The sequence below is a fragment of the Eptatretus burgeri genome, unplaced genomic scaffold (assembly GCF_056783735.1).
Source record: "Eptatretus burgeri isolate ZD-2024b unplaced genomic scaffold, Ebu_testis_v1 Ebu_testis_scaffold_184, whole genome shotgun sequence".
In the NCBI taxonomy this organism is placed as follows: domain Eukaryota; kingdom Metazoa; phylum Chordata; class Myxini; order Myxiniformes; family Myxinidae; genus Eptatretus; species Eptatretus burgeri.
In genome coordinates this window covers 15,053-32,973 of record NW_028222134.1, presented here as the reverse complement: position 1 = coordinate 32,973, position 17,921 = coordinate 15,053, and the positions used below count along the sequence as shown (strand labels likewise).

At 50.4% G+C, this 17,921-nt stretch overlaps 1 protein-coding gene across 1 annotated transcript in view; it reads right to left on the bottom strand.

The window, feature by feature from the left end:
• The window catches only part of LOC147007418 (uncharacterized), a 62,328-nt gene that overhangs the window by 32,407 nt on the left and 12,000 nt on the right, over positions 1–17,921 (bottom strand). The window contains exons 4-11 of the mRNA XM_085867171.1: positions 16,123–16,304; positions 13,020–13,162; positions 12,759–12,788; positions 8,591–8,656; positions 7,604–7,757; positions 6,748–6,932; positions 2,313–2,409; positions 1,417–1,534 (exon numbers count right to left, since the gene is read on the bottom strand). Coding sequence (XP_085723297.1) covers positions 1,417–1,534; positions 2,313–2,409; positions 6,748–6,932; positions 7,604–7,757; positions 8,591–8,656; positions 12,759–12,788; positions 13,020–13,162; positions 16,123–16,304 — 975 coding nt within the window. The remainder of the gene's footprint in view (positions 1–1,416; positions 1,535–2,312; positions 2,410–6,747; positions 6,933–7,603; positions 7,758–8,590; positions 8,657–12,758; positions 12,789–13,019; positions 13,163–16,122; positions 16,305–17,921) is intronic.

Sequence of the window (17,921 nt, the reverse complement as noted above, 5' to 3'; positions counted from 1 at the left end):
CTTCGGGTCTCTGGCCTGTGCCAGACCGAGCTTGGCAGAGGGTCCATGTAGATTTTGCAGGACCGGTTAATGGCAAGATGTTTTTGATTGTGATTGATGCATTCTCTAAATAGCCGGAGGTTGTAGTAATGCAGCATACTTCAGCAAACATTACAGTAGAGAAGCTGCGGACGATCTTTGCTAATAAAGGGTTGCCGGAGATCCTGGTCTCTGATAATGGTCCGCAGTTCATCGCGGGTGTATTTGATGAGTTTATGCGCCAGAATGGTATTCGACATCTACGGTCCGCACCGTATCATCCTGAGACGAATGGCCAAGCTGAGTCGTTTGTCAAGATGTTGAAGTGGGCTTTGCGCAGGGGGGTTGCACCTGTGCAGGCGATAGTCGATGTCTTTTGCTCCATTACAGGAACGCAGTTCATCCTGTCACGGGTGATTCGCCTGCCATTCGTCTCTATGGACGGGCTTTGCGGTCCAGGCTGGATTTGCTGCGACCTGGAGGGTCGGGGAGTGGGGCAATGTCGCGTTCGACGCGGCTGCGCAGCTTCGAGGTGGGGCAGCGGGTGATGGTACGCGATTATTTCCATGGTTCCAAATGGGTGCCGGCGGTGGTCTCTGTGGTGCTAGGGCCGGCGAATTGCATGGTGCGGACTGATGGTGGGGATGTGTGGAAGCGGCACGTGGACCAGATGCATGATCGCTGTTCAGCGTCACCCCCCCACACCTCCCTGAGCCGAACGTTGCGGGGCCCCCACCGGTAGTCTCGCCGGCACTTGACGTTGTATCGCCGGGACTGGCTGGGCCGGCGCCGAGGGGGTCTTCGCCTGATGCCGTCCTACCCGGGGACGTCGAGCAGGCTGGGCAGTCGGGGGTAGCTGGTGTTGCGGAAAGTGCGAGTCCGGCGAGGGTGTCACCTCGACCGAGCCGGGAGGCATCTGAGCCTGGGCTGTCTGGTGGCGCTGCCCGTCCGAGGCGGGTCAGGGTGCGGCCGCGGTACTTGGAGGATTATGAGTGTTGATGGGTTTCCGATGGTCATGTTGTGATTATCCGTTCGTTATGTGACGGGTCATTTTACGGGGGGAGGAGTGTGCTGTGTCACGTGATTGGGTTTTCGTATATCATGCCTCGCCCGCTAGGGGTGGTAAGACTGTGCTTCTGGTCGCGCAATAAAGCGGAGTAGATGGTGGCCCGCGTGCTTCTTGCGTCCCACCGCACCTAGTACACACTAGAGTCAATCATCATGAGTCGACGAAGACATACGTGCTGATATGAACCGACCAGGTAAGGCAGGTCGATTAAGGTATCCCACCATCAATGTTGACAATGAGCCGGCTGAGTTTTTCTCCCAACAAATATTGGGATGCCAGTTCATGTTTCCTTGCCAATGAACCACCATTGTGCACAAGTGCCAGCTTACCGGTACCACCTGACAATTGGATCTGGAGAACCACGAGCCGTGCAGGAGAGTCGTGCGGTCTCACCACGATCTACTGTCACGTTCATCCAGGGGCTCAGAGAACGAATTGTGGGAAATACTGCAAAGAAAAGAATACCAATCAATGTTTATCATAATCCTGATTATAATTCTTCCGAACTACAATTCACAGGCCGGTGTGTGTTTGTTTGTCGTGCTACTCCTCCCGCAGTTCTGGGCCAATCACATCCAGACGAGGTAGTGTAATTCAGTGAGGACTTCAATCATTGCGCATCTCACACAGGAGTGAGAGGTGAGGATGAGACAGAGAGTCGATGAGTCGACTTTTCGGAAAAGCTTTGCCGCTGTGGAGGTGATGTCACTGCACTGGTATTCCGTTACCGGGATTGTCCTTGCTATTGTCGTTCCACGACCCTCCCATGACATCAAATCCCATACCATCCCAACACATGTCCTTGAGCAGAATATCAGGGAGTATCAAATTTTTTTTGTTTTTCTCCATTCGTGAAGATTTTCTCTCCCACTAAAATTTCTCAACGACCTGGTGTATTCTCGGCAGTGAATTGGGACAGGACAGAAAATGTATCAACCGCAACTTGTTTGGCATAACATTCAATCATGTAAAACACTCGACAGGTCAAATTTTCGAAATTCCAAAATTGCTGTTTCCATGGCAACCATTATTTGTTTGGATTTCGTAACATTTTTCTTGTTTGTTTCCTAAGTTTAGTTCGGTTAACGTGGTCACGATGAATTTTTTTTTACACTTGCCACATGATATACCTTTTTTTTGCCCATTTTGGTATGTTGGACTATCGTGAGCATCTCCTTCATTGAACGTTTAGAACTAACAGTAAAGGCCGAAGTTCTCTTCGTACCATTCTGAACCAGAAGAACGTCCTTGCTGTCCTTTCCCAACATATTGCTGGCATGACATGTGTATATGCCGAAGTCTTCCACAAAGTGAGGGATGATCTAGGGAGTTGAAAAAGACCACGAGGTTAAGAAAAAAAAAAAACATGAAAAAGTCACAAACTTGCCCAATCTGCTCTCACACCATAAACATGCAAGACGCACCCACAAGTTGATGCAGGCGCACACAGAACAGCCAGCTTAACATAATCTCCGAGGAATTACGAGCTGATGAAGTCAAGAACCGCTGCTCCGGAACCAGCACTCTTCACACCAGGCCGTGTTCCTCAAGATCCATTCACATAATACAAACTCGAGGGTTCGTCAAACACGATACCCCGCACAGTGTAACTTCAATTTCAATAAAACTGTAATCTTAATGATCGTTGAAATAAGAACTTTGAAACCTTGGTGCTCTGGAAGTGGTCCAGAAGCATCTCCTGAACAGCACCCCTCATGCACCACCACAATGGACCGTTGTTTAAATTGAAGTACGGAACGTCCTGCAAAACCCGAGGTTCTTGGAACTATCATGACACATGTTTGGTGTGATCGTGTTCAAGTGTACAATTAAATTTAAATAAAGATTTGTTTATTTTTCTTTTTTTGTGCACACTGTCGAGGCTCGTGTGAGAGTGAGAACACAGAACGAGCAACACAGGGAGTGGGGAGCAGGAGGCAGGAGGGGGAAGGACAAAACAGTGGGGAACATGGGGAATACAAGATGGACATTACAGGGACTTTCAGGAAGGAAAGCAGGGAATTTGAAGGAGGTGGGTTTGGGGTGGATTAACGGGGGTAGAAAATATCAAGGATTTGGATGGGGGATGATAAGAGATGGTGGTGAACAGCTGTTTTGAAAACATGGAGGGAAGAGTGGGATTGAACAGAGTGAGGGAGTTTGTTCCAAAGGCGGGAAAAAAGAGGAATGAAAGAGTGAAGGTGAGCAGTGTTTCGTGATTTTGGTAGTTTTACCAGAAGGGGGTTGCTTGGCGGACCCTGAGCGCCGTGCGGAAATATGGGGGGAGGGGAATGGGTGGGGACATTTCTCAGACAGAGCAGGGGGGGTGGGCGAGGCCAGACAGGAGACCGTTCAAGACAGAAAGACCACCGACCTGCCTGCGATGAGAGTAAGAGGCCAAAAGACAGCCTCATCGCGGGAGATGCCAATGATCCGAAATGCCTTGGTTTCCACAGCGTGAAGCCGAGAAAGGTGAGAGGCAGGAGCACCAGCCCAGAGGGGAGAGCAGCACTCCATAAGGCTGCGGATGAAAGCTTTGTATGTGGTCAGGAGCTCAGGTGGGCCGAGGAAGGACTTAGCATGACGGAAGATTCCCAGTCGGCGACGGGCTTTGGAGGCCAGGTTTGAAATTTGACTTTCCCAGGAAAGATCATGGCAGATCGTAAGACCTGGAAGCTTGCATGAAAGTACTTCTTCCAGAGGATTGATGAGAAAGTAGATGGGGGGGGGTTTCGGATAGTGAGGTTAGATGGAGTCATCACTGTTTGGTGGATGGTGCAACACACACATAAACATGAAGTGGGAGTGGAGGGGAAGCCGTAGCCAGAGGTATTCCTGAGGGTGTGGGGGAGTGGGGGCAGTGCATGGAGAGTGAGGAATAGAGTCTTTGATGAAGAGAATAACTCCTCCAACAGGACGAGGCTCAGGTCTGTCATACCGGAGGAGGGAGTAACCAGGGAGAGATACCACGGGGTCAGAAATGTCTTGAGGGAGGAAAGTTTCTGTTTGGCAGATTATGGCTGGTTTGTTCGTGACAACCTGTATGGAGAGATGTCAGGTTTGAGCGAAGGCTCTGGATGTTTGAGGTCCACAATGTTCTGGAAGAGGGAGGGGAGGAGACTTTTGGTGCAGGGTAGGGGTAGGGGAGTGTTGGGAGAGTTGTTGAAGGGGTGCGGGGGTTGCAGAAGAGCTCAGGGAGAGGGTCGGAGGAGGAGAAAATGCTTGGTGGTGATGGGTTAAGGTACAGTGGGGAGTAATAAGTGAGGGGCAGAGGGCAGTTGAAGGTTGGAGGAGGTGGAGTGATGAGATGGAAGAGAGAGGGTGGGGGAAGGAGGCATCTTTGTAGATGTGATTGGGGGGGCAACTTTGGGAAGGGAGAGTGAGGGGTAGATTGGAGGGAGAAGGGTGAGATTGGAGAGTTGAGGGAGAAGGGTGAGGGGAGTTTTTGAGAAAGGTGAGAGGGAAGCTTGGAGGGGAAGTGTGAAGGTTTCTTTGAGAGGGAGGGGAGACGAAGAGAGCAGGCATGGCCAATGTGCAGGAGGGTGATGGGAGAGGTTGGAAGAGGGGAAGGATGAGACTTGGTCGAGATATGGTGAAGAAGAGAGCGGGCAAGGGGAGGTCCAAGATTTGAGTGGTTGGGAAGAGGGGGAGGTGTGCTGAGAGGAAGGAAGGAGCATGTTGGTGGTGACGAGTGTTCTAATTGAGAGAGTGAGATATTGTTACGAATCTGGCAGCCATGAGCACTCAACATTCAGGTCCCCATAGCTCAGTTATTTCGTCAAGTAATTGTGGATAGATAGCTCCCCTTCCCCTATGTCTAATGGGAATTAAGTGTACGTGTGCTGCGAAGTTATTTTATAGATAGGAGTTTTACCCCAACAACAACCCTCTGCTCGCGGCATTGTCCACGCTCTTCGCGCGCTCGCCCGCATGCAGGCGTGTGGGTGGGCGGAATTCCATGCCCCAGGCGGTGTGGATTTCACACCAAATATGGTCACGAAGCGTTTCGCTCTGGCTTGGCTCCAAATATGGGCACGGAACGCTTCGTTCTGGCTTCGCACCAAATAAGGGTATGCGTCATTTTCCGCCCAATGGGCAATGCCAGGACCAAAACCGGGGCAGTCTTTTTCAAGAAGGCGGAGCCGCGACACGCCGTCCACCCAATGAGAGCAGGCGACGGAGGAGCGGACCCGGCCCCAAAAAACGACCGGAAGAGATTGATGATTGCACAACGTCTGCTCGAGGCTCTTCTGTCTGGGTCTGCGGCTGACTGCATCCCGCGTATCCGAGGAGTCTTGTCTGGCGCATTACAAGCGGTCGACCATCTTATCACGGGAGATCACCTCGTCTCGCCTCCTCTGGGTTCGGCTGCCCTGGTCTGTTCTTTGGCGCCTGGTGCTCCGGGAAGGTGGGGTCGTCCAGCCGCGCGAACGCGGCCAGGTAGCCAGCCAGCAACGTTCTCTTCCCTCAGCTCGTCTTCCCTCCCGAGCTGAAGGGGCAATAAAGACCTCGAGGTCCATCTCTTTCCGACTCTGCTACTCCCCTGGTGGTCGTGCTCGCCATCGATACCCGGCCTCACAACAATATCTGTTAGGTTAGAATGTCATTGTATGACACCATGTCATCCCACACATGACATTAGTTTTTCGTGCTTGTTGTTTGTGTCCTTTGTAACGCCCTTAAGAACAGTAAGTTTATTATTTGGAATGATTTTCCATTTTTTGGGACTGGCAGACAGGCAGACAGAGTGAAAATATTATCTCACTTTTGTCTGCGCATGTGCAGCCAGGATGAATTCTTAGCCGAGGTTTGTTGAAACGACACATTCGTCTTCTTGTTCATGTTCCAATTCGTGTTCAAAATATCGCATTCAATTTAAATAAGTTGTTCCTCGATCGTAAACTGACGATCATAAACTGATAAGACAGACGGACGGACCGACAGGAAACGATTGCTCAATCCCGCTTTTCTCTCCGCGTGCGCAGATAATAGAAAAACACAATGGACAAACACAAAAGCGTCAGACAAAGGGATAAGGAAAACGTTTGTGCGTCCTTGGTATAACTTAACTTAATGAAGCATAATTAAGCATTTCTACTTCAATGAAGGAGCATTGTAATGAACAACCGACGTGTTCAACCATTGAATCTCTCCATCCTTTGTCCATCGGTTCTACAGTTCGGTGAGATTACAATTTAGTAAAGTGAGATGGGCAAACAATGGAGCAAAGCTGGCCTCCAGAGGCAGCCACAAACTGGGCATCCTCCATTGATCCAAATCTTTCCTTGGCACATCAGAGCTCATCACAGCAACAAGATCTGTGTCTCCAGATCAATGGAGTGCGACACAGTACTGCTCTTCAGGGTCCAATCAAGATGACCACATGTTCTCCTGGAATTGGTTTCAAAACGCCGGCACGTTTGTCTGAGCATATTGTGAATACCAAACACCACATGCACTTAACTGGTGATATTTAATGAAGTGTGCAAGCACACACACACACGCACACGCACACACACACACACACACGCGCACACACACGCACACGCACACACACACACGCACGAATTAACACAGACACACGTCATGTGATTCAAACATCCATTGGGTTAATCGTGGAAGCACAGATGTCCTCCTCAACAGCCCGATGGCATCCTCACCTCCAGCGTCGTGAGGTTCTCATCTCGGTGTATTTCAACAGAGGGGACGTCTGGGCTGGGGAGATATTGGCCGTTTCTACTCCAAGCAAAGTGAGAAGGGTTGGCAAGCACGAGGCATGACAACCTCACTCGCTGGTGCAACCAGCTGCTGAACGTTGCAGGGTTGACCTCAAACTCTGGAGCAACTGTTTGAATGAGGACAACAGGAGTTTTATCAATGAATACAACTGAATTTACATCATAAACATATAACAGAGCTCATTATAACCACTCACTCACTCAATGACCGATGTTAATGTTCGATACCTTCCGGGTGAAGTCGAAAGCTGAAATGTAGCATGGCCATCACGAGGATGGTACTCGGTAGAGCGCATAGCTTCAGCAGGTTGAACAGTTGACATTTTTGATCCCACTGATAGGCTGGATCGGGATTCGGACCTGAACCAAAATCTAATCAGCCTGCTCGTCACCTGACCAACTCATCCACCTATCTTTGTCACAACTCGTTCAGAACTTTTTGAGACATCGTGCTGTGCAGAGCTTTTGGCCCCATCTCTCAACGGTGAAGAATCACTTGAAAACGTTTTTTTTTAATTATCGGATCCGGATCCGGATCCGGATCTTCACCAAAATCGAATCAATTCTTCCTTGTCACGTCCTCGACCTGTCAAGCAAATTTCGTCTAAATCCATGCACAACTTTTTGACATATGCTCTCCGACATACAGACAGACATGCAGAGAGAGAGGGGTAGAAACAAAGCCTCGGTCCACCCTCGGTGACGGAGGTAACCAAGTGCATGCGTGCATCCGTCCAGCGGGTGCTTCTCGTATAATCAGAAACAAAAGGACACGTACATGTTACATTGAGGAATGTCCATGCCACTGTGGTTCCTGCTAAGTTGGAAGCAACACACGCATAGCCTCCACCATCAGCTCGTTGCACATCCTTCAGGGTCAGAGCGGAGAAGTTTGCCTTGGAGGAAAAAACTTCCCCTTCATATTCAGGGTCCTGGGATGAAAACAAAAGCACAGTTAGACAAGATACAATGCAATAATTGAATCTGAACACGCAAGGTGAGAAGAGTATAAAATGGGAAGCTGCAGGTTTAACATTAAGCGGAAGAAGTGCTATGTCACTGACTCCCCGAAGCTGGTAGTGAACCACCCTCTGACTTCATCGTCCATCTCTACCAGAGATATTTTCTCCTCCAGATGCAACACAACGGCTGGTGATACCTCAGCTACAACAAATGTGAGCTTGTGAAGACCAAACGGTTTGAGCGTATATCAAAAGGTAAGGACATATGAAGAAACACGAGGTTGTGATGAAGAGGCACTCAAAGGCCCAAATGTACTCCACGAGGTTGGGAGTGACCAATAAGGGGGCAGAGGTCGTGGGGAACAAACATACACAGCAATAGCATCACCAGTGCGGGAATCAGGCATGTCAGAGCGATCGACACAAGAAGCAGGGAGACAGGGAAGGGTTTGGGAAATCCAGTGAAAGAAAGGTTTCCATACGATCTAAAATATCCGGGTTAGCTGCAGCAGCCTAGACGGACGGATCGATGAAGTCAGAGCGCAGACCTCTCGTATCTGTGGACCAGAGGGTTTGAGAAGAGGAAGGATAAGACGACGTAACAAAGAATAATGTGATAGACAATGGAGCGCAAGTTGGAGAGCAGGAGAATGGAGTAAGGAAAGAGGGAAGTAATAGTATGTGGATAAGAAGGAAGAGGAACAGCAACATAAATGTTTGCATAAAGCACCGAGAATACTACTTCCGGTGGGTACAAGGTACAATACATTGAACGACAAGACAATCGATGATGGTATCCTTACTGTGTGAGGATGATTTCTTGAAGGAGAGAGCCACACGTTCTCCAACGAAGAATTGGAAGAGGAAAGCTTGATGAATGAAAGGAGAATAATGATTGTTATTAGAGTGATTCACTGAAAATTAGACATCACATTACCATTAAAACAATAATTCCAATGAAAACTGGAATAAAATTCTGTAAAACTGGAAACATCTGCTCTGTGTCGTGGTTCACAATCCCTCCTGACTGGCAGGGATCAATGAACCACTTGCACTGTGGTACATATTCAGGTGGAAATCGAAAGTCGTAACCCCCCCACACCCACTTGTGCGAAGGGGGGGGGATTTTTTTTATCTATGCCCAAGTCCTGCCTCTGGGTACTACCAACACATGTGAAAGATCTGGTGGAGATCAGCTGAGCCCTGTTTTTTGTATGATTTCCAGATGCGTGCGCGTGCGCGCACGCACGCACGCACGCACACGCACGCACGCACGCACACGCACGCACGCACGCACGCACGCACGCACACGCACGCACGCACACACACACACACACACACACACACACACAGACACACACACACAGAATCACCATATTTAATACTTGCAGGGGCTACCCAGCACGTTTTGAGGGAAGGGGCGGAGGAGCTACCTGGCACTGGCCAGCGAGGTGAGCTTTTCCAGACGGTGGTTTCGAGACACGTTGGAGATTGAAAAGCTCTGGCATTGTCGGCCGCGTGGTAGTTACCTTTTGCATGGGGCCGGCACCAGCACTGCCTGACCCCACATCCCAATATACACTTTATAACGGTCTTTCATGGCCTCCAAATAAATTCCAAGGCCAACGTGTGGTAGCCTAAAGCCTCGCCCAGATTCTAAAGTACCGACAACCAATATTTGGGACCAGGAGGTGTTACGGTTCGGTCGTGAAAGAACAACGTTCAAACATCCAAATAAAACACGAACAAATACAAACACTTGAAATTATTCATATAGATAGCAGGATGATAAGCACGGCTCTGTCTCTGCCTGTGTGTGTCTGTGTGTGTCTGTGTGTGTCTGTGTGTGTCTGTGTGTGTCTGTGTGTGTCTGTGTCTCTCTCTGTCTCTCTGTCTCTCTGTCTCTCTGTCTCTCTGTCTCTCTGTCTCTCTGTCTCTCTCTCTCTCTCTCTCTCTCTCTCTGTCTATGGTCTCTTCCTTCCTCTCTCCCTCCCTCTCTCTCTCCCCTCTCTCTCTCACTCCTCCTCCCTCTCTCTCTGTCTGTGCTATGTCTCTTCCTCCCTCTTTCCCCTCTCTCTCACTCCTCCTCCCTCTCACTCCCTGTCTCTGTCTCTGTCTATGCTATGTCTCTTCCTCCCTCTCTCCCTCCCTCCCTCTCTCTCCTCTCTCTCTCCTGTCTCTCTCTCTCTCTCTCTCGCTCTCTCTCTGTCTATTCTATGTCTCTTCCTCCCTCTCTCCCTCCCTCCTCTCTCACTCCTCCTCCCTCTCCTGTCTCTCTCTCTCGCTCTCTCTGTCTATGCTATGTCTCTTCCTCCCTCCCTCTCTCTCTCCCCCCTCTCTCACTCCTCCTCCCTCTCTCTCTCTCTCTGTCTATGCGATGTCTCTTCCTCCCTCTCTCCCTCCCTCTCCCTCTCCCCTCTCTTTCCTGTCTCTCTCTCGCTCTCTCTCTGTCTATGCTATGTCTCTTCTTCCCTCTCTCCCTCCCTCCCCCTCTCTCTCTCCCTCTCTATCACTCCTCCTCCCCCTCACTCCCTCCCTCTCTCTCTCTCTCTCTCTCTCTCGCTCTCTGCTTCTCTCTCTCGCTGTCTATACTCTGTCTCTTCATCCCTCTCTCCCTCCCCCCCTCTCTGACACCTCCACCCTCTCGCTGCGCTCCCTCTCGCTCCCTGTCTCTCTCTCTCTCTCTCTCTCTCTCTCTCTCTCTCTCTCTCTCTCTCTCTCTCTCTCTCTCTCTCTCTCTCTCTCTCTCTCTCTCTCTCTCGCTCTCTGTCTATGCTATGTCTCTTCCTCCCTCTCTCCCTCCCTCTCCCCCTCCCTCTCTCTCTCTCCCCTCTCTCTCCCCTCTCTCTCTCCTCCTCCCTCTCGCTCTCCTCCCTCTCGCTCCCTGTCTCTCTCTCCTGTCTCTCTCTCGCTCTCTGTCTCTCTCTCTCTTTGTCTATGCTATGTCTCTTCCTCCCTCTCTCCCTCCCTCTCTCTCTCCCCCTCTCTCTCACTCCTCCTCCCTCTCGCTCCCCTCCCTCTCGCTCCACCTCCCTCTCGCTCCCCCTCCTCTCTCGCTCCCTCCCTCTCCCTCCGTCCCTCTCTCTCTCCCTCCCTCCCTCTTAGTGGGGCAGATCACAGCAATTTTTGAGATGAATCGTGCAAATGGTGATACAAGCATCAAATTTGGCACATTTGTTCTCCAGGGGATTCTAATCAAATCTGCCCGATTGGCCATTAGAAAATCCAAATTTTGAAAAAAAAAAACTTCAAAAACATTTGAAGCCCCAGCTGGCTGAAATTCTTGAAGCGCAAGTGAACATCCCAGACAGAGAACCAAGGGGAGATGCAGTCATCATTGATGGCTCAGCACTTATCAATGCCCAAGCTCCACGCACTTCAAAGATATTGGATGACTATGCGAAAGAAGACATCATCCCAAAGGTGGAATCCTATGGTGCCAGGTACGAGAGGGTGGACGTAGTGTTTGATGTGTACAAGAAGTCAAGTTGGAAGTCCGAGGCAAGGTCGAAAAGGGGGCAAGGAATCAGAAGAAGAGTGACAGAAACCATTAAGACCCCAAGTAACTGGAGAAGCTTTCTTCGAGATGACAGCAACAAGACTGAGCTGTTTCACTTCCTTGCGGAAAAGATGTGTGAAGCACAGACTACAAGCACAGTCATTGTCACAAAAGGAGAAGATGCCATGAGCAACACAAGAAAAGGAAGTCACTGGATGCTGTGTCTCCATGTTGTCACGAAGAAGCTCACACTCGAATATTTGTGCATGCCAGGGATGCAACGACGGATGGTCGCAAGTCCATTATCATGAAGGCTAATGACACGGACGTACTAGTCATAGCAATATCTGTACTGCCATCCTTACAGGAACTAGGTCTTGAGAACATGTGGATTGCCTTTGGCCAAGGAGCCAAGGCGCGATGGATTCCAGTCCATGAGGTATTTTCTGCAATAGGGCCTGAGAAAGCTTGAGGGATCCCATACTTCAATGCGTTCACTGGATGTGACGTCGTGTCTGCCTTCCGCGGTAAAGGGAAGAAAACTGCATGGCAGACTTGGAACGTCTTTGATGATGTTTCTGAAACATTCACCAATCTCAGCCAGCATCCAACATTGATTCGTGAAATTGACTTTTTTGAAGTTTTTATTTTTTTTCAAATTTTTCAAAATTTGGATTTTCTCATGGCCAATCAGGCACATTTGATTAGAATCCCCTGGAGAACAAATGTGCCAAATTTGATGCTTGTATCACCATTTGCACGATTCATCTCAAAAATTGCTGTGATCTGCCCCACTAAGAGGGAGGGAGAGAGAGAGAGGGACGGAGGGAGAGGGAGGGGGAGCGAGAGGGAGGGGAGCGAGAGGGAGGAGGAGGGAGAGAGAGAGAGAGAGAGGGAGGAAGAGGGAGGAAGAAGAGAAGAGGAAGGAATTTGATGCATGTATCATAATTTGCATGATTTTTCTACTATCTACGACACTATCGATCTCCCTTATTCTCTCTCTCTCCCTCTCTCCCTCTCTCTTCCTCTTTCTCCCCATCCCCTCTCCCTCCCTCTCTCTGTCTATGCCATGTCTCCCTCTCCCTCTCTCTCTCTCTCTCTCTCTCTCTCTCTCTCTCTCTCTCTCTCTCTCTCTCTCTCTCTCTCTCTCTCTCTCTCTCTCTCTCTCTCTCTCTCTCTCTCTCTCTCTCTCTCTCTCTCTCTCTCTCTCCCTCCCTCTTCCTCTCTGTCTATGTCTCTCTCTCCCTCCTCCCTCCCCTCTCGCTTTTCCCCCCCTCTATCTCTCCCTCTCACTCCCTCTTCCTCCCTCTCTCTCTCTCTCTCTCTCGCACTCTCCCTCCCTCTCCTTCTCTCTCTCCAATGATGACACAGATTGATGGTTCAAAATTGTATTATTATGAGTTACTTGGTTAAACAACTTCAGTGTACAAACTGTGGACGAACATTCCTGGATTAATGTGTTGCAGAATTACCTGCCAGGTGACGACCAGGGTCCTGGATGCCTGGAAGGGTGAGGAGGGACACGGCGACTGCAAAGTGAGTTCCACAATCCAAACCCTGTGAGCCAATCCTACAGAATTACATCTTCAAAGAATGTCCATTTGACTCGAGGATGAAAAGCAAACCCGACAATGTGTCCGCTCAGAATGAGGTTCCGTTTTCATACGAAATTTCAGCATCCGAAACCGACATAAGGATTCCAAATTAGGGAAAAATTAAATCCAATGTCTCACCTGCTCGCCGTCACGGACGTTTGTACCATCCTCACGTCTCCAGGTGATAGCGGGTGTCGGTGCACCCTCAGCCTGACACAACAGTTGGACATTATCGTCTCCTTCCGATGCTAAACTGCTTTCCAGAAACACCTCAGGAAGCACTGCATCAGGGAGAATGAAAAGGGTGGAATGAGAAATGCGAGCATGTCGGCTCAGGGGGGAGCTGCTGGCCAGGACACGCCGGCAGTGACTCCTTCAGATCCATTGGTGCTTGTGTTATACGAAAGTTGTCAAGTAAGCACCAGCGATGGGTTCCCACAAGTCCCACTAATGCCTGTGCTGCATCACGTGACCAGAACACACGAGTTGTGGCTCCTGCTGGCCAGTTGATTCTCCTTTTAAGGAAGCTTTTTCATGGTCTCCCAGGAAAATTAATCTCCTAAACCCAATTTTTCAGATATGTTCAACGTAAGGAGGAAAAGGCAGGTGAAAGCCAGACAAATAGATGTGCACTTTGACTCTAAACCAACCAAATATGTGTAATATAACCTTGAACAGACACCACTTGATCGCCAACCACTTCCCTCCACCACCACTTCAACAAAAATGTTACCTTTCAGCAGTTTGTGAAACGGGACATGAGGAGCAGCTCACCAACACATCGGCCATGTTGTTCGGAATACGAAGGTCATCAAAACACCAATGGAATGGTGCTTCTTATTCAGACCGGGTCACAGCATGCAAGGTTCGAGTACAGTGATTCACATCATTGACTATTCCGTGCAGACAATAACTGCGTCAAGCAGATGGCCACAGCAGGCAAAATGAAGAACTCGTCTTGCTCGTGAAGGCCAGTGTCGATCTGGGTCGGTGGACTGTGTCGATCTGGGTCGGTGGACTGTGTCGATCTGTGTCGGTGGACAGTGTCGATCTGGGTCGGTGGACGGTGTCGATCTGGGTCGGTGGACGGTGTCGATCTGGGTCGGTGGACGGTGTCGATCTGGGTCGGTGGACGACGTCGATCTGTGTCGGTGGACGGTGTCGATCTGGGTCGGTGGACGGTGTCGATCTGGGTCGGTGGACGGTGTCGATCTGGGTCGGTGGACGGTGTCGATCTGGGTCGGTGGACGGTGTCGATCTGGGTCTGTGGACAGTGTCGACCTGGGTCGGTGGACGACGTCGATCTGTGTCGGTGGACGGTGTCGATCTGGGTCGGTGGACGGTGTCGATCTGGGTCGGTGGACGGTGTCGATCTGGGTCGGTGGACGGTGTCGACCTGGGTCGGTGGACGGTGTCGATCTGGGTCGGTGGACGGTGTCGATGGACGGTGTCGATCTGGGTCGGTTGACGGTGTCGATCTGGGTCGGTGGACGGTGTCGATCTGGGTCGGTGGACGGTGTCGATCTGGGTCGGTGGACGGTGTCGATCTGGGTCGGTGGACGGTGTCGATCTGGGTCGGTGGACGGTGTCGATCTGGGTCGGTGGACGGTGTCGATCTGGGTCGGTGGACGGTGTCGATCTGGGTCGGTGGACGGTGTCGATCTGGGTCGGTGGACGGTGTCGATCTGGGTCGGTGGACGGTGTCGATCTGGGTCGGTGGACAGTGTCGATCTGGGTCGGTGGACGGTGTCGATCTGGGTCGGTGGACGGTGTCGATCTGGGTCGGTGGACGGTGTCGATCTGGGTCGGTGGACGGTGTCGATCTGGGTCGGTGGACGGTGTCGATCTGGGTCGGTGGACGGTGTCGATCTGGGTCGGTGGACGGTGTCGATGGACGGTGTCGATCTGGGTCGGTTGACGGTGTCGATCTGGGTCGGTGGACGGTGTCGATCTGGGTCGGTGGACGGTGTCGATCTGGGTCGGTGGACGGTGTCGATCTGGGTCGGTGGACGGTGTCGATCTGGGTCGGTGGACGGTGTCGATCTGGGTCGGTGGGCGGTGTGGATCTGGGTCGGTGGACGACGTCGATCTGTGTCGGTGGACGACGTCGATCTGTGTCGGTGGACGGTGTCGATCTGGGTCGGTGGACGGTGTCGATCTGGGTCGGTGGACGGTGTCGATCTGGGTCTGTGGACAGTGTCGACCTGGGTCGGTGGACGACGTCGATCTGTGTCGGTGGACGGTGTCGATCTGGGTCGGTGGACGGTGTCGATCTGGGTCGGTGGACGGTGTCGATCTGGGTCGGTGGACGGTGTCGATCTGGGTCGGTGGACGGTGTCGATCTGGGTCGGTGGACGGTGTCGATCTGGGTCGGTGGACGGTGTCGATCTGGGTCGGTGGACGGTGTCGATCTGGGTCGGTGGACGGTGTCGATGGACAGTGTCGATCTGGGTCGGTTGACGGTGTCGATCTGGGTCGGTGGACAGTGTCGATCTGGGTCGGTGGACGGTGTCGATCTGGGTCGGTGGACGGTGTCGATCTGGGTCGGTGGACAGTGTCGATCTGGGTCGGTGGACGGTGTCGATCTGGGTCGGTGGACGGTGTCGATCTGGGTCGGTGGACAGTGTCGATCTGGGTCGGTGGACGGTGTCGATCTGGGTCGGTGGACAGGTAGAACGATGGATGGATTTAACAGGACGTTGATCGAGGTCTGCAAACCGCCGTGGGAAGCAAGAAGGATGAACGAGTGATCTTCATTCACTCAGACTCTTCGACCAAACAGATTTTTCAAACTTTTCAATCTTCGACCTCTCTCAGTTTTCCCCATTTATTTTGCTTTAATTAATTTTCTCTATCTGATTACCCCTCCTTTTAATCTTACCTCTCCTCACTCTCATTCTTTTCCTCCTATCTCTAGGATTGCTTTAGTATTCATCTTGCGTGCTTCTTTTGCTTCTTTCCCTACCATTCCCCATTTTCTCCCAACACCAGACCCTCTTCACTATTACCCCCTCCTTCTTCTTCGCCTGTATGCAGCCCAAGGCTGCGGGGTAGCGTCATTGGCTGATGACGCAGCTGTACTACTCATGCAGTGCCCTCTGCTTGTTCGGACAGGAATTTGGAATTTGTTTATGCTGTTCACGAAAGTCGTTCGACGAGTGATTATCCAGGTTTTTAAAAAAAAATTCACAACAATCGATGTAAAGACGTGTTCCCAAACCGTGATGTCATCCAAGCCAACCAGGAACGTGATGTTCTGCCAATGTAACGACGGCCTCCACAAATCCAAATCTGTTCCGAGCGCTGCACACATAGAAGCCGAAGTCGTCTTGTGTGACGTCATGGATCATGAGTGTGGTGCCACCACGCTCCAATGAATGCTTGGCCGACGGCTCGAAGGGTGAACCATCGCCGATGTCCGCTCTGCCAGAAAACAGGAAAATCTTTGCCAGAACTTAGTTGGGATTAAGTGAGGGATGTTTAGTGAACTATTTATAACGAGTCACTTTAACCACATTCAGCAGCAAAAAAACAAATGAGGGGAAACAAAGCAGAAAACAACTTCAGGGTATTCATAGAATACTTCACCCCATGCAGGTTTGAGGACTTGGTGCGAGCCAACTCTTCTGGCGGCAAGTTTGTAAATTCATCCATCGACACTTCTTCGGTAAATGTGCACACATTATTCTTTAAAAACTCTGCTGCAGAGTACATTCATAAGCCTTTACAAAGTTGCTTTTATTTTCGTTTGAGTGTTTATTATTTTACTTTTTTTTGTCCTCATCAGTGCCTTTCCACAACTTTATCCCGGAGGTCTTTTGAAAGCTCCTTGGTCCTCATGGTTGAGTCTTTGCTGTGAAATGCACTACCCAGCAGAGGAAACCTGGAAGAACAACTGATTTTATTCTGAAATAATCAGAATCACTACAATTTAACACAGGTGGAGGCCAATTAACGAGGTATGTGATTTTGAAGGTGATTGGTTCCACCTGAGCTATTTTACAATCGCTATTATAAAGGAGGGTTGACACTCATCCAACCAAGATGATCTACTTTTATATTTTTAATTAATTTTCTGAAATTTGCAGAATTTGTTTTTCACTTGGAATTTGTGGGTTACGATGTGTAAATACAGGTGGAAAAAGTCTGTTTTATTGGAATTTAATTCCAGGCGAAAAGGCGACTTATTGTGAGACGATAAGGCGACTAAACCGTCTCCCTCACCAGTTTTTTGGTGAGGAGGGTATTTGGATATGGACACCCAGCAGGATTAAAAACAAAACATGTCAAAGGGCGGAGGAGCTCCTTGTGAGCCAACGGCCATCCATATCTAGTGCCCAACTGTGTCTGCGGACGTCCTCCTGCAGTTGGGTTACTTCTTATTAGGAGGTTGGTGGCAGGAATTGCACTCTGGGCCAACGGAAAACCCGTCATTCCAAAAACATTCTCGAAGCATAAAAAAAAATCTGAAAAGCCACTCCGTGGGAGTACCTCCAATGCAGCTTCCCTTCGCAGGGCAGCTCACCGGATGACAGGATTGGGGCAAAGCCTTCGGGACCCCCAATCTTTGATGATAGGAGGGAAACCACGGGGTAACATTCCCGAGTCAGATTGCGGGAGAGTGTGTCGGAGTGGTGCTGAAGTGTCGTCCACCAGACGGCGGTCTCCTTGGGTTAACCTGAGGCGGTCCCTTCGGGTGGGTGCCTGGAATGTCCTGTCCCAAAGAGAGGATGATCACCTGTCTCTCTTATCATCTGAGCTCAAGTGTTTGGACATCTGTATTGCAGCTCTCTCTGACGTTCGGAGACCGGATTGCGGCAAAATCATGGTGGGTGGTCACACCGACTATTGGTCTGGTTACTTTGATGGTTACCATACCCAAGGAGTTGTTGTAGCCATGCCCAATAATCTGACTCCAATGATAATTGAGGTAACACCGGTCAACAAGCGTATTATGAGACTAAGGATTCGTCACTCCTTAGGTGTCATTTCCCTGGTCTCTGTTTATGCTCTGACTGAGGCGAGTGACCTCACCGTGAA